Source organism: Schistocerca nitens, chromosome 5 (genome assembly GCF_023898315.1).
Source record: "Schistocerca nitens isolate TAMUIC-IGC-003100 chromosome 5, iqSchNite1.1, whole genome shotgun sequence".
Lineage (NCBI taxonomy): Eukaryota > Metazoa > Arthropoda > Insecta > Orthoptera > Acrididae > Schistocerca > Schistocerca nitens.
In genome coordinates, this window is record NC_064618.1 from 135305869 (window position 1) to 135319853 (window position 13985).

The 13985-nt window shown below is 38.5% G+C and overlaps 1 protein-coding gene across 2 annotated transcripts in view; it reads right to left on the reverse strand.

The window, feature by feature from the left end:
• LOC126259699 (L-serine dehydratase/L-threonine deaminase-like) overlaps positions 1–13985 on the reverse strand; it is a 124170-nt gene that overhangs the window by 51131 nt on the left and 59054 nt on the right. For both annotated transcript variants that reach the window (XM_049956669.1, XM_049956670.1), the window contains exon 5: positions 5088–5212. In XM_049956669.1, the coding sequence (XP_049812626.1) occupies positions 5088–5212 (125 nt within the window). The remainder of the gene's footprint in view (positions 1–5087; positions 5213–13985) is intronic.

The window sequence follows — 13985 nt, forward strand, 5'->3', positions numbered from 1 at the left end:
AATTTTCCTGTAGGCAGTATCTATCTTACCCCTAGTGAGATAAGCCTCTACATCCTTACATTTGTCCTCTAGCCATCCCTGCTTAGCCATTTTGCACTTCCTGTCAATCTCATTTTTGAGACATTTGTATTCCTTTTTGCCTGCTTCATTTACTGCATTTTTATATTTCCTCCTTTCATCAATTAAATTCAATATTTCTTCTGTTACCCAAGGAGTTCTACTAGCCCTTGTCTTTTTACCTACTTGATCCTCTGCTGCCTTCACTACTTCATCCCTCAAAGCTACCCATTCTTCTTCTACTGTATTTCTCTCCTCCATTCCTGTCAATTGTTCCATTATGCTCTCCCTGAACTCTGTTCAAGCTCTGGTTTAGTCAGTTATCCAGGTCCCATCTCCTTAAATTCCCACCTTTTTGCAGTTTCTTCAGTTTTAATCTACAGTTCATAACCAATAGATTGTGGTCAGAGTCCACATCTGCCCCTGGAAATGTCTTACAATTTAAAACCTGGTTCCTAAATCTCTGTCTTACCATTATATAATCTATCTGAAACCTGTCAGTATCTCCAGGGTTCTTCCATGTATACAACCTTCTTTCATGATTCTTGAACCAAGTGTTAGCTATGATTAAGTTGTGCTCTGTGCAAAATTGTACCAAGCGGCTTCCTCTTTCATTTCTTAGCCCCAATCCATATTCAGCTACTACGTTTCCTTCTCTCCCTTTTCCTACTACCAAATTCCAGTCACCCATCAGTATTAAATTTTCGTCTCCCTTCACTATCTGAATAATTTCTTTGATTTCATCATACATTTCTTCCATTTCTTCGTCATCTGCAGATCTAGTTGGCATATAAACTTGTACTACTGTAGTAGGCGTGGGCTTCGTGTCTATCTTGGCCACAATAATGCGTTCACTATGCTGTTTGTAGTAGCTTACCCACACTCCTATTCATTATTAAACTTACTCCTGCATCACCCCTATTTGATTTTGTATTTATGATACTGTATTCGCCTGACCAAAAGTCTTGTTCCTCCTGCCACCGAACTTCACTAATTCCCACTATATCTAACTTTAACCTATCCATTTCCCTTTTTAAATTTTGTAACTTACCTGCCAAATTAAGGGATCTGACATTCCACACTCCGATCCGTAGAACGCCAGTTTTCTTTCTCCTGATGATGACATCCTCTTGAGTAGTCCCCACCCGGAGATCCGAATGGGGGACTATTTTACCCCGGAATATTTTACCCAAGAGGACGCCATCATCATTTAACCATGCAGTAAAGGTGCATGCCCTCTGGAAAAATTACGGCTGTAGTTTCCCCTTGCTTTCAGCTGTTCGCAGTACCAGCACAGCAAGGCCGTTTTGGTTAGTGTTACAAGGCCAGATCAGTCGATCATCCAGACTGTTGCCCCTGCAACTACTGAAAAGGCTGCTGCCCCTCTTCAGGAACCACGCGTTTGTCTGGCCTCTCAACAGATACCCCTCCGTTGTTACACCTACGGTACGCTGAGGCACTCAAGCCTCCCCACCAACGGCCAGGTCCATGGTTCACGGGAGGGGGGGGGGGGGTTAAAGTACATTAGCCAATGAATTCTTTGTGCCACATCTCCCAGAAACTCCAGGTAGATATGCTCAAAGAACATTTTGTAGCTTACTCCATTTAGTCCATTGAAAGTAACTAAATTCCAATCACAAAACCACTGACAGCATTGGCTCAAGCACATGCAGTGAATTAAACAATGGAAAATCCAGGATGGAATGATGACAATATTATGAAAAGAATATGCTGCTACTCACCATATAATGGAGATGCATGAATGTGTGCATGTGTATATTGTCTACTTCAGAAGGAAGCCTTTTGGCCGAAAGCTTACTCCTTTAACAGCCTTTTTGTTGTGCCTACCTGTGACTCAACATCTCTGCTATATGGTGAGTAGCAGTCTATCCTTTTCATAATATTGACATGTAATGAACTGAGTGACCAACTAACCTACCAATATTTGTAGGTTTTCATCGTTATTTACGTGGCGTACTCCTAGTGGCGTAAATGCCCCCTTAAACATGTCATCAGTATCTAAAATATGTAATTGGAACATGATGGTTTCAAGTACTTTGTTGTATGAACTAATCTGCAACCTCTATTGATTGTGATGCCCAACTGCTACAACCCCTGCATCTTTCACAATGACACAGATCTAGCTGTTGTCCATAAAAGATTCTCAAAACAGCTGTTAGAAGTTACATTTAGATCACACCCAAACAGCATTTACCGAAGGCAACATTGTGTTGAATTAAATTGTATCATATTTTTGAGCGGTAGTTCTGAGATACTGTCAAAGGATTGGTGCGTGCAGAAACTATATTGATTCATGCAAAGAATTTGGTCTCCAAAAAAGTCATTTTACACAAGTATGTTCCACAATTTTTATAACAAATTAATGCCTCCACACTTCTCCCCTGACCCATCTTAAAGACCTTTTTGCGAACACACTGGACAGTCCATTGCATCATTTGCACATTTTGATTGTTTAGATCATCATCAGTGTCCTCACTGCCAACCAAAGTGCTTCTGAATTCCGAAGATGATTGATTTTAGATTATTCTAGTAAACAAAATGGTTCAAATGGCTCTGAGCACTATGGGACTTAACATATATGGTCATCAGTCCCCTAGAACTTGGAGCTACTTAAACCTAACTAACCTAAGGACATCACACAACACCCAGTCATCACGAGGCAGAGAAAATCCCTGACCCCACCGGGAATCAAACCTGGGCGCGGGAAGCAAGAACGCTACTGCACGACCATGAGCTGCGGACTCTAGTAAACAAATCATGGTGGAAAGCTTGCACACTGTAGTAATAACACTACAAACAATGTGTTTCTGGCCACTACATGACTCCAGTCATGTGCTGATCAATTAGTCATGCAACAAATGCAAAAGAATTTGTACTAGTTAAAGCTGATAGTTGTAAGGATGGTAATGTACATACAATTAATCCAAGATATGGGTGGAGTTGTATTAAGTCAATAATTTGTATCATACACCAGTCTGCAGTGATCATTCATAAACATAAAAGTAATTGGAAAGTTTGGCATCAGGAGTGTTAGTTTATTTGGAAACATTTCACTTTAACATATTAACTGAAGATTAAGTTTTAGTCTGCCAGAAAGTTTTGTGAAAAAATATCTTTAACAAAAGCTGTTGTTTACAACAATGTCAAACATGCTGATCACAGAACAGGTGATCAAAATTGATTAGCCCTAGACTTGAAGATATGAAACGGATAAAAAGAGTGATGTCATGTTTAGAAAAATGCTGGATGCAATATTTTTGCTTGTAGCCTTGATTTGTAACAACAGGGAGTGGAAAGGGAAGAGCAGCAGCATGCCACTGTGCCATTAATCTAGGAGTAGGAGAGAAATAACAGACTTTGTGCAGGCACAAACAGTGCAGGGTGATTCTTTGACTTCATAACTCTACTTACATGCAGAATTTTATTGAGAAAACTTATACTGGTAGTAGAGGTACGATCTTGTACCAAAATACAGTAACTTTCGTCCCACACATTCAGTTTCACTTTGGCTGAACGTGGTTGCCATTCAACACACAGCATATGTCCCATCTGCAATCAATTTCTTGCTACACTTTTTTTAGCATATCTGGCATCAGTTCTGGGTCTGCGGCAATAATCTGACCTATTAACTCTTGGAATATGGAGGGGGCTCAAGCCTGGATAACAGGGTGGTCATGCAATTGGATCCCCCCCCCCCCCAAAAAAAAAAATCCAATGACTTCTAAAGTCATTTTTGAAGAGCATCTTGCACTTCTCTAAGGTAGTGAAGTGTTTCTCTGTCTTGTTGGAAGTGAACGTGTCCATCTTCATCATCATCATCATCATGTAACTACTGGAATAAAAACTTAGAGCACATTCAGAAACATGCAACCGTTTATGGTTTTTTTCATGGAAAAAAAGAGAGGTCTGTACACCTTAATTTTACTGAAGGCGCAATAAATACACTTTCAGGCTACCACGAATGTTTTCCGCATAGTGGTTTGGCTTCTCACTGCCCCAAATCCTGCAGTTGTGTTTGTTGACATTCCCAATGACGGGAAATGTTGATTCGTTGCTAAAAACCATGTGAGTACTCAATGTTTTATTTTCCTCCGTCCAGCATAACATTTTTGCACAAAATGCGTAGCATGCCTCATCTGTACCTGTGAGGACATGTAACAATGTTAGTCTGTATCAGGTGCAATCTTTCTCATAACACTCTTCAGACAGTTGATTGAGGAACTCCAAGCACTCGTAATGCACAATGCATTGATTTCCTGGGACTGTGCACAAAATCCACTCTCACTCACTCAACAATAGCCTCAGAAAGTCATGGGTGACATCGAGATATGTTATAATAATTTCAACAACCAGTTTAAATGAACTTCTGATGCCGGTAGTGAATTGTAGGCCTATACAAGGTTCCTTACAGTTATCGGTAAAATTTATGTTGATCCCTTGTTGCTGACTTTGTTTCTTCCATCCAACGAACATATTCAGGTCCTGTGAAGCCTGTCATTTTTATTTTCAACTTTCCGTCGTTCTTAGAGGGAAAATTTGGTACCACAACAATAAGTGAATGAAACTTTTGCAACAAGATGGCACCTTAACTATATGTCTAAGTCATCCCAATAAAGTTCTAAATGTAAGTAAAGTTGCAAAGTCCTTTTAAAATCACCCTATACATAGCGGTAACAATTAATTACTGAATCTGTGTGAAAGTTTCTAACTGTTCTTTCATGGATTTAATGTATGTCTTAACTCATTCTACATCAAATGAAACAATAAGTTACTGTTACCAGTCACTGTTTAAACAGTAAACTTGTTGTTTGATTCGCTACTCACAACAATCACGGTAAAGCCTAACCTAAAATGTTCACATTTAAAGTCATTCTACATCCTTAAAGGTTTTCCTTCATGATGGAAACTACAAAACACAACACAATACATGAAGCACTGAATGAATAATGAAAACTAGCACATGCTAAATGCAAATGACAGTATGTATTCTTAAGAAACTGTGTACATACCTACTTCCTTGAGGCCATCCAAAATACCTGTCAACAGGCCACCACCCCCCACAGATGCGACTATTACAGCTGGTCTCTCAGGCATTTCTGAACTCAGTTCTCGTACAACAGTTGTGCAACCTTCCCTGCAAATAAAACCAGTATGAGAAAGAGAAAGGATATTTACTTGTTTACAATCACTAGCTTCTTTTAAATGCTTGTAGCCACAATATTTTATGAATTTGCAAACCTTGCTGAAGACAAGGTACTTAACACTTATGATTAAAAATTGTATCTAGTACCCAATGGTGTACTCTTGAGATTTGTCTGCACTGCTATTCAAAAATGCAGACAGTCACAGTGCATATTTTATCAGAACAACATGAAAAGGATAGTTGCTACTCACCATATGGCAGAGATGCTGAGTCAGATAGGCACAACAAAAAAACTGTCAGAAAGTGAGCTTTCGGCCAACAAGGCCTACAGTGAAAACACACACACACACACACACACACACACACACACACACACACACACACACCGACCACAGTTCTGGCAACTGAGGCCTGGTCTGGCTTCAGCTGCCAGAGACTGTGGTCACGAGTGTGCAAGTTGCGGTGTTTGTTTGCTTCTTTATTTTTCTCTCTGTCATGCTGACAAATTGGGTGAATGGTGACTATAGTCCGATCCACGAATGATGGCAGTTCGCGCAGCTCGAGACACGGGTGGAGATCGCATTGTTGCCAGTTCCAAGCAACGTCTGCAGTATGCCCATACACATGCGTTGCATTTGAAGAAAGCGTGTATACTGTAAATTATATCTCTTGTTTGCTTGTACAGAATTTCTTGCTTACCACCACCATCAGTAATGACAACACACAACAAGTGGAATAAAAACTCAATAAATAACTCACTACGATCACATTTAATGCTCACATTAGATACAACATTCACAGCGAGTGCTGAGAACACTACTGAAAGCTCACTGATTGTCGGGAATGTGTGACAGATGCACAGAACAAGCATAAACTCTACCGCCATCATTCATGACTCCAACTATAGTTTTGAATGTGTCCATTCATTATCAAAGCATTAGCTGAGTAGTTCTGAAATGATTAATAAAATAACACTTGTAAACTGTCGCAGCACAGATGACTCAGTGTGTAACAGCATATATATTAAGAACGCAGAATGTCCAAAGTTGAAGATTTGTGAATAGCTTAAATGTTATTTCATTAATCGTTTCAGAACCACACAGGTAATACTTTGATAATGAACGGACATGCTCAAAACTATTGATCATTCACTGATGCAGAAAAATGAAGAAATAATAATGCAGAATTACAATTTTGAAATTCATTATCTGGCGAAGAGCTTAGGTGTGAATTTCATACACCTTGAATATTTTTCAGCACACTATCACAGGTTGAATCACTGCTGAACAGATTTTGTTGAAACTGAATCAAAATCTGTTATTGTTGTTGTTGTTGTTGATGATGTTGTGGTCTTCAGCCCTGAGACTTGTTTGATGCAGCTATCCATGCAACTCTATCCTATGCAAGCTTCTTCATCTCCCAGTACTTACTGCAACCTACATCCTTTTGAATCTGCTTAGTGTAGTCATCTCTTGGTCTCCCTCTACGATTTTTACCCTCCACGCTGCCCTCCTATGATAAATATGTGATCCCTTGATGCCTCAGAACATGTCCTACCAACCGGTCCCTTCTTCTTGTCAAGTTGTGCCACAAACTCCTCTTCTCCCCAATTCTATTCAATACCTCCTCATTAGTTATGTGATCTACCCATCTAATCTTCAGCATTCTTCTGTAGCACCACATTTCGAAAGCTTCTATTCTCTTCTTGTCCAAACTATTTATCGTCCATGTTTCATGTCCATACATGGCTACACTCCATACAAATACTTTCAGAAACAACTTCCTGACACTTAAATCTATACTCGACGTTAACAAATTTCTCTTATTCAGAAACGCTTTCCTTGCCATTGCCAGTCTACATTTTATATCCTCTCTACTTTGACCATCATCACTTATTTTGCTCCCCAAATAGCAAAACTCCTTTGCTACTTTAAGTGTCTCATTTCCTAATCTAATTCCCTCAGCATCACCTGACAATTCGACTACATTCCATTATCCTCATTTTGCTTTTGATAATGTTCATCTTATATCCTCCTTTCAAGACACTGTCCATTCTGTTCAACTGCTCTTCCAAGTCCTTTGCTGTCTCTGACAGAATTACAATGTCATCGGCGAACCTCAAAGTTTTTATTTCTTCTCCACGGATTTTAATACCTAATCAAAATCTACAAACACAAAACAAATAGGTAATTCATACTCATCACTCCATTTAATTACTTTACTCACCACTTGTGAGTGGTCCACTGTCTTAAATCCACTTAAAAAGCCAATTCATTACTTTATATCTAAAAAAAAAAAAAAAAAAAACAGATGATGTGACTTACCAAACGAAAGTGCTGGCAGGTCGATAGACACACAAACAAACACAAACATACACACAAAATTCAAGCTTTCGCAACAAACTGTTGCCTCATCAGGAAAGAGGGAAGGAGAGGAAAAGACGAAAGGATGTGGGTTTTAAGGGAGAGGGTAAGGAGTCATTCCAATCCCAGGAGCGGAAAGACTTACCTTAGGGGGAAAAAAGGACAGGTATACACTCGTCTGCTTGTGTCTGTGTATGTGCGGATGGATATGTGTGTGTGTGCGAGTGTATACCTGTCCTTTTTTCCTTTTTCCCCCCTAAGGTAAGTCTTTCCGCTCCTGGGATTGGAATGACTCCTTACCCTCTCCCTTAAAACCCACATCCTTTCGTCTTTCCCTCTCCTTCCCTCTTTCCTGATGAGGCAACAGTTTGTTGCGAAAGCTTGAATTTTGTGTGTATGTTTGTGTTTGTTTGTGTGTCTATCGACTTGCCAGCACTTTCGTTCAGTAAGTCAAATCATCTGTGTTTTTAGATATATTTTTCCCACGTGGAATGTTTCCCTCTATTATATTCAATTCATTACTTTGCGTGATTAAAATTCAATATTTATTTACGAGGTTGGAAATTATTTTCATGCAAATCTTATTACTGTGGAGAGTAGGCTGATATGTCTATAGCCCCCTGCCCCAATCTGTCTCCTTTCTTGTGAAATTCAACAATGACAGCATTGTTCCAGTTTTGGGATACTGTTTCTTTTCCACACACATTCTGTAAATAGTTTTGGAAGTTCATTTCTTTCAAATAAAACACATTAATAATTTCGTCTGGGTATGTGAATTCCAGACAAATGCCTCAAGAGCTGAATGCTTGATGACCAAGAAACAGAGAGAAAAGCATACAGGAGTCATACAGGAATTAAATGAGAACCAGTGCAAAAAAGTGGGTAAAGTTGGATTGGAAGACAAAACAAACAAGAATGCCTTGAAACAAAGCACAAGGCAACAGCAAAAACTTTTCTACATATTTTATGAACCTGTTTGTGTTGTATTAAAAGGGAGAATAGAGCTAGCTCAATTAGAAGGTGGAAATTTTTGAAAGATGAATTGTTTATCCAACCTTGTGGAAGATTAATTATTATCACTGTGAGACAAAACATTAACAAAATGTTAATGCTTGGAGTGAGACTAAAACAGTAGGTAGAGGAGGTGGAAGTGATAAAGCTCTACTGATAGAGACTCAATATGATGATTAGATGAGAAAGCTTCTCCAAGACTGTACACTCTCGGGTAGCTACAATAGCAGCAGCTCAGAAACTAAATCATTTCTAGAAGTCCAGTGTTTGATGTGGTTTGACACTGTACAGCAGTCCATGGAGGTCTGTAAGCCAAACATTCTGGAGAGCTATGAGAAGTTAAGAGAAGCATATAGCTTAAGTTCATTTAGCTCCTGATCAGGTAAAACCATGCATGTGGATAATAATGTGATTAAGTATAAGAAATCCTGCAATTTGAAGTGACTGGTTCAGTTCACCCTATGAAGCTCTTGAGAGATATTTTAACCAGTTATTGAAACACTAAGGAGATGATATTGTTTATAAAGGGCCAGTGAAATGGTATAGCTTTTCAACGGGAATGACAGCTGCTGAGACTTGTAAAATAATGAAAGAGTTTGGTTTGAAGTTATGTTGACAGTACTGGTTTAAGATATGTTGGCAGACTAACCTTAGTGAGTTTTGGGGTAGTGAGATACTTGGTTCAAGGTTGGGAACTATGAAGGCTCTCTGTCAGATGTGCATCCACAAAATAAAAACATTTAAAAAGTTGGCAGATCCAGAAATTAGATTTGGAACTGTGGAATGTTAGAAAATGACTCATTGCAGCCCCAAGGGCTAGAGTAGTCTCTCTCTCTCTCTCTCTCTCTCTCTCGGAAAGATGGAGTGTTGGTGTGTTTGTTTCTACCTTAGTTAGCACTTTATATAGGGAAATTGTCCAAATACTTAGCAGTCTTCTTAGTCTTGTTTATGTGCGTCCAAAATGGTCAATGCCTCACTGAGTGTTAATCAGGGCAACAAGAGAATATGGAATTTTTGTATGCCTTGTTGATCAATACAAAAATTTAAAACTTTTAACTAGTAAGTGTATGTCTGGAATATCAGTATATTTTAATAGACAATGTTTGTCTACTGTATCATACCATTCCCAAAAAAGTATTAAAAATATTCCCCCTATGATGACTGATGTATTGACAAGCTGAAACTTGTGAATACTATTTGAAAAAGTAAAAGTAACTGAAAGAATACTCAGAATCTAACTGCCACACTGCATAATCAGAAACACACCTGACCATACCAAAGACTGAAAATAACATTTTTTCCTTTCTTCTATATTCTGATATTACTTGAAATGAGAAGCAGTATCATGAAAACCACAAGGTATCATCCATTAAATTCAGGGGGTACCTTCTAGGAGAGCTGAGAGATTAAAGTTATAGCAATCACATCCTTAGTTTATAACATGAGAACTGGATCACTGCACTAGCCTCTTAGAACACACACAGGCCAGAGAAGTTGAACAGCAGCAAATAGCTTGTATGACCTGACCTATGATTAGATTCTCAATCCATGCTGGCATACTGATGGATCAACAGGAGCTGGACTTCAGTGACACCTTAGTGAGATGATCAAAAGAAGCACTTATTCCACAGTTTGTCCACACTAAAATAACTATATCTACAAATTAAATCCTTAGTTAAAAGGATTTTCACTGCTTTCTTTACTACTGAGACCTAGAACAATGAGTCGACACCAGGCTTTCAACATATGCCGTAGAGTGGCCAGTGTTGATGCAGTGATTTATTGGGCTATAAGAGATGGATGAACCTTATGTGTTTGGGATATCCCAAATGGGTTGTGAGTGTTGTCTTCTGGATGTACGAAAGACCACACTTGCAGGGAATTTTGTAAAAAAAACCAATAAATCAGCTGTGGCACAGCAGTGGATCAACACTGTGGCGTATCACAACAAACAAACTTATGGCATCAACTTTATCATTCTGAGACTTTGTGGTAAAGGGAGCAGTGGAACTTTGTTTAACTAAAGATTTAATTACTACAGACAGGATATTTCAGACTGAAAAAAGCATGGGCTCCGGCACTTTGTTTGATCAACTTGCAAAGTTGTCACTACAGACCACTTCTATTGATGCAGCAATATCCTAGGATAGATCAAGTGTCTAAACACAGGATATTTCATACAAGCTCTTTGCCGCTGATCATCATCTCTGGCCCTTGTGTGTTCTGTGATGCTAACAGAGTGACGCAGTTCTTGGATTTCACACAGTCTCTCAGATTACTTGAAGATGACTGACATATGTGACCATAGTATCAATGAAGAAATGGAGTTTCTGCAGCTGCATGCTCAAATCCTAATAAATCAAGCGAAATTCTGCAAAAAATATGAAGATTCACTTGCAAGATCTTATATTCAATATAATGTGAATAACTACACAAAATGAATACAGTATTCTCTAAAAAAATAATTACTATTTAGTTGTCACAACTGTTTTATAACTTACCAAAGCCCATATCAGGTTCAGGAAATTCAATGGAGTAACAATTGTAACAACAATGGCATAGTACTGACAGACTGAAATGCCACATCAAGAGCACTACATTAATCAGCACAAGATCTGAATGAATTAAAATTAAACAGAGTGAATGAAACATGACAAACTTAAAGGCCAAACTGTCGAACTTTATGAAAACATGAGTACATAGAAAATGAAGACTTATTTTATGGAGAAATAAAAAGATGGTCTAAAATTGACAGAGAACACAAAACAAGATATCTACAACACGAAAATTTTTATATCTGAAGTTGAAACAGGCTGTTTGTTGAATTACCAACTGAATTTTACTCAAACCTATTGCTGGAAGGGGTTCTTTTTCGAAAAGAACATTTACTGTATCTTGCTAGTCTGCTAACACTGTAGTTATTATCCTTGAACTTAAAGGTCTTAACAGTTTCCATTGTTTCTAAGTATTGGATTAATGTTTTAATTCTGAGTCCTTCAGCACCAGCGAGGATTGGCAATACCACATACATTGATTGCAAAGGGCAGTCAGAGCTTTGGGGAAATGGTAGAGATGAGAAGAAAAGGAAAGAAAGAGGTGGGGCAGAATTTTACTTCAGAACGAATTTTCACTCTGCAGCAGTGTGTGCACTGATTTGAAACTTCCTGGTAGATTAACACTATGCGCCAGAATGGGACTTGAATCTGGGATCTTTGCCTTTCATGGGCGAGTGCTCTACTGACTCAGCTATGCAAGCACATCTGCAAAAGATATTGTGAAATAATTGTGAGAGGTTTCCCCAGGTTTAACTGAAACTGGCAAGTTGTAAATCCACAGAAAACAGCATTAATGAATTTCCACACAGATCAAAATAAAAATGCACCGCTATCAATAATGTGTATGGATAACCAAAACATTAGTGCTGTTACTGAAGCCAAATTTCTTGGGTTTCATATTCTAGAAAATCTTAACTGGAGTTCTCACATCACATTCCTATATTCAAAACTAGCAAAAATGAGCTATATAGTAAGAATTCTTTGCTACAACACTAGTGCTGAAACTGTTGTGGTCTGGAGGCGTCCATTTTGATGAAAATCTCACTGCTGCCGAAAAAGACTAATAAAGGTGTCCTGGTAGGACAGATGCGTGGGTTCGAGGGCAGGACACACACGATGAACGTAACTCAGAATAGCGAATGGCAAAATATATTACTCAACTTTGGTAACGCTGGTTACAGAAATTGCAGAATGCAGGTTTGGCCCATCTGTCCTGCGTTGACTATAGTTCCATGAACACAAACTAATAATGTTCTCTGAAATAAAGTCAGAAGGAAAATAATCACATGTCTTGATGTATTATCCAAAGAACAGTTCCAAACTAACAGTACTCAGTTAAATATCTAGATAGGCAGTCTCTGTTCATACACTATAGTTCTATTAACTGTTCTGTTTCTAATGAAGACTAACTACTGTCTATCTATTGGCCACTGTCTCTATCTCACTTGACAAATTGAAGACATGACTAATGTTCCGCAGGAATTCCGTAGCAATACTTGAACTACCCTACAACTTGCAACTGCTTGTGCATGGTTGCTTAAGAGCGTGTGTATCTTCCTGGTAGCACTGCCGCTCCAGAGGGTGCGAGTCTCGCCTCGTGGACAGCCTGAATGGTTTGATGCACAGCAATGTTTCTGCTGTAGACACACAACATGGTATTTCTGGTACCAACTGTTGCAGTGGCAGCTCAGTTCACCACAGGAACAGTTAGCCATACTCTGCATGTGTCCATTGCTGAGGTATGGTATCATTTTTTGGAGAAATGTACACCACATCAAAACTGTATTCAGGAAACAAAACACAATCATGAAGAGTAATTCAACAAGCACGCAGCAGACAACCATGCGAATGTTTCTTTAAAAATCTAAAAATCTTACCCCTTCTCTGAAATGATAAACCAGAAATAGTTGTGTGTGTTAAAAAGAGTATAGTTAGGAAAGAAAACTTCTTTACTCAAAACAAAATTGTCCACAATCACAGTACCGGGTCGATCTGTGGCATACATGTTACTCATTGCAACACTACATTGTGCCAAGAAGGTGTATATCATGCAGAAATGAAACTATACACCACATACAAAATCTCTTTCTGAAGTAAACACCTTTAAAAGTCTGTGACATCTTACCTAATGCAAAACTGCTTTTATTCAAGCTCTCAGTACCTCATGAATGAAAACATGTCATTCATATCTTTAATTATAAGTGTACAGCATACACTCAAATCTGTATTTATTCATTATGAAATGTAAACACCACACTATTCATTTTATGCAGCCAATTTATTATAAAAATTTAAATGACATTGTTTTGCAAGTTGTAAAGTCAATAGGCAAAAAAGATTTTCTGTCCAATATCTGCTGTACAATATATTTACTGTAAAAGAGATTTATATGGAAAAACTTATCAGAACTCACGACCCACCCTCATGGTTTTCTTCCAGGTGTGTGTGTGTGTGTGTGTGTGTGTGTTTTCCTTGTATCTCTGGCCAGTGATATATTCCAATATTTGAAACTAATTTTCCATACTACCTGGCCTTTCAGTTTACTGTGGCACAATCCTATTCAGTTTCTAAATGTCAATTACTATTTTTATACTTCAGTCCTGTTTTGCAACCATCACCAGCTCTGACACCATTCATTAATCCCCACTCCACACTGTGTGTGTCTTATTACTTACTGCCAGCTGGTTTGCTACTGGCAGCAGTTTAAATAGCACAAAGAAACGATGATGTTTCTTCATTCCATCAGACACCTGAAATCTCTTTACTCTTCCAAACTAGTCTGCTTTATTTCCCTCTAGTATCTCTTTAAATACTGCACTCTGCTTGCCATCCAAG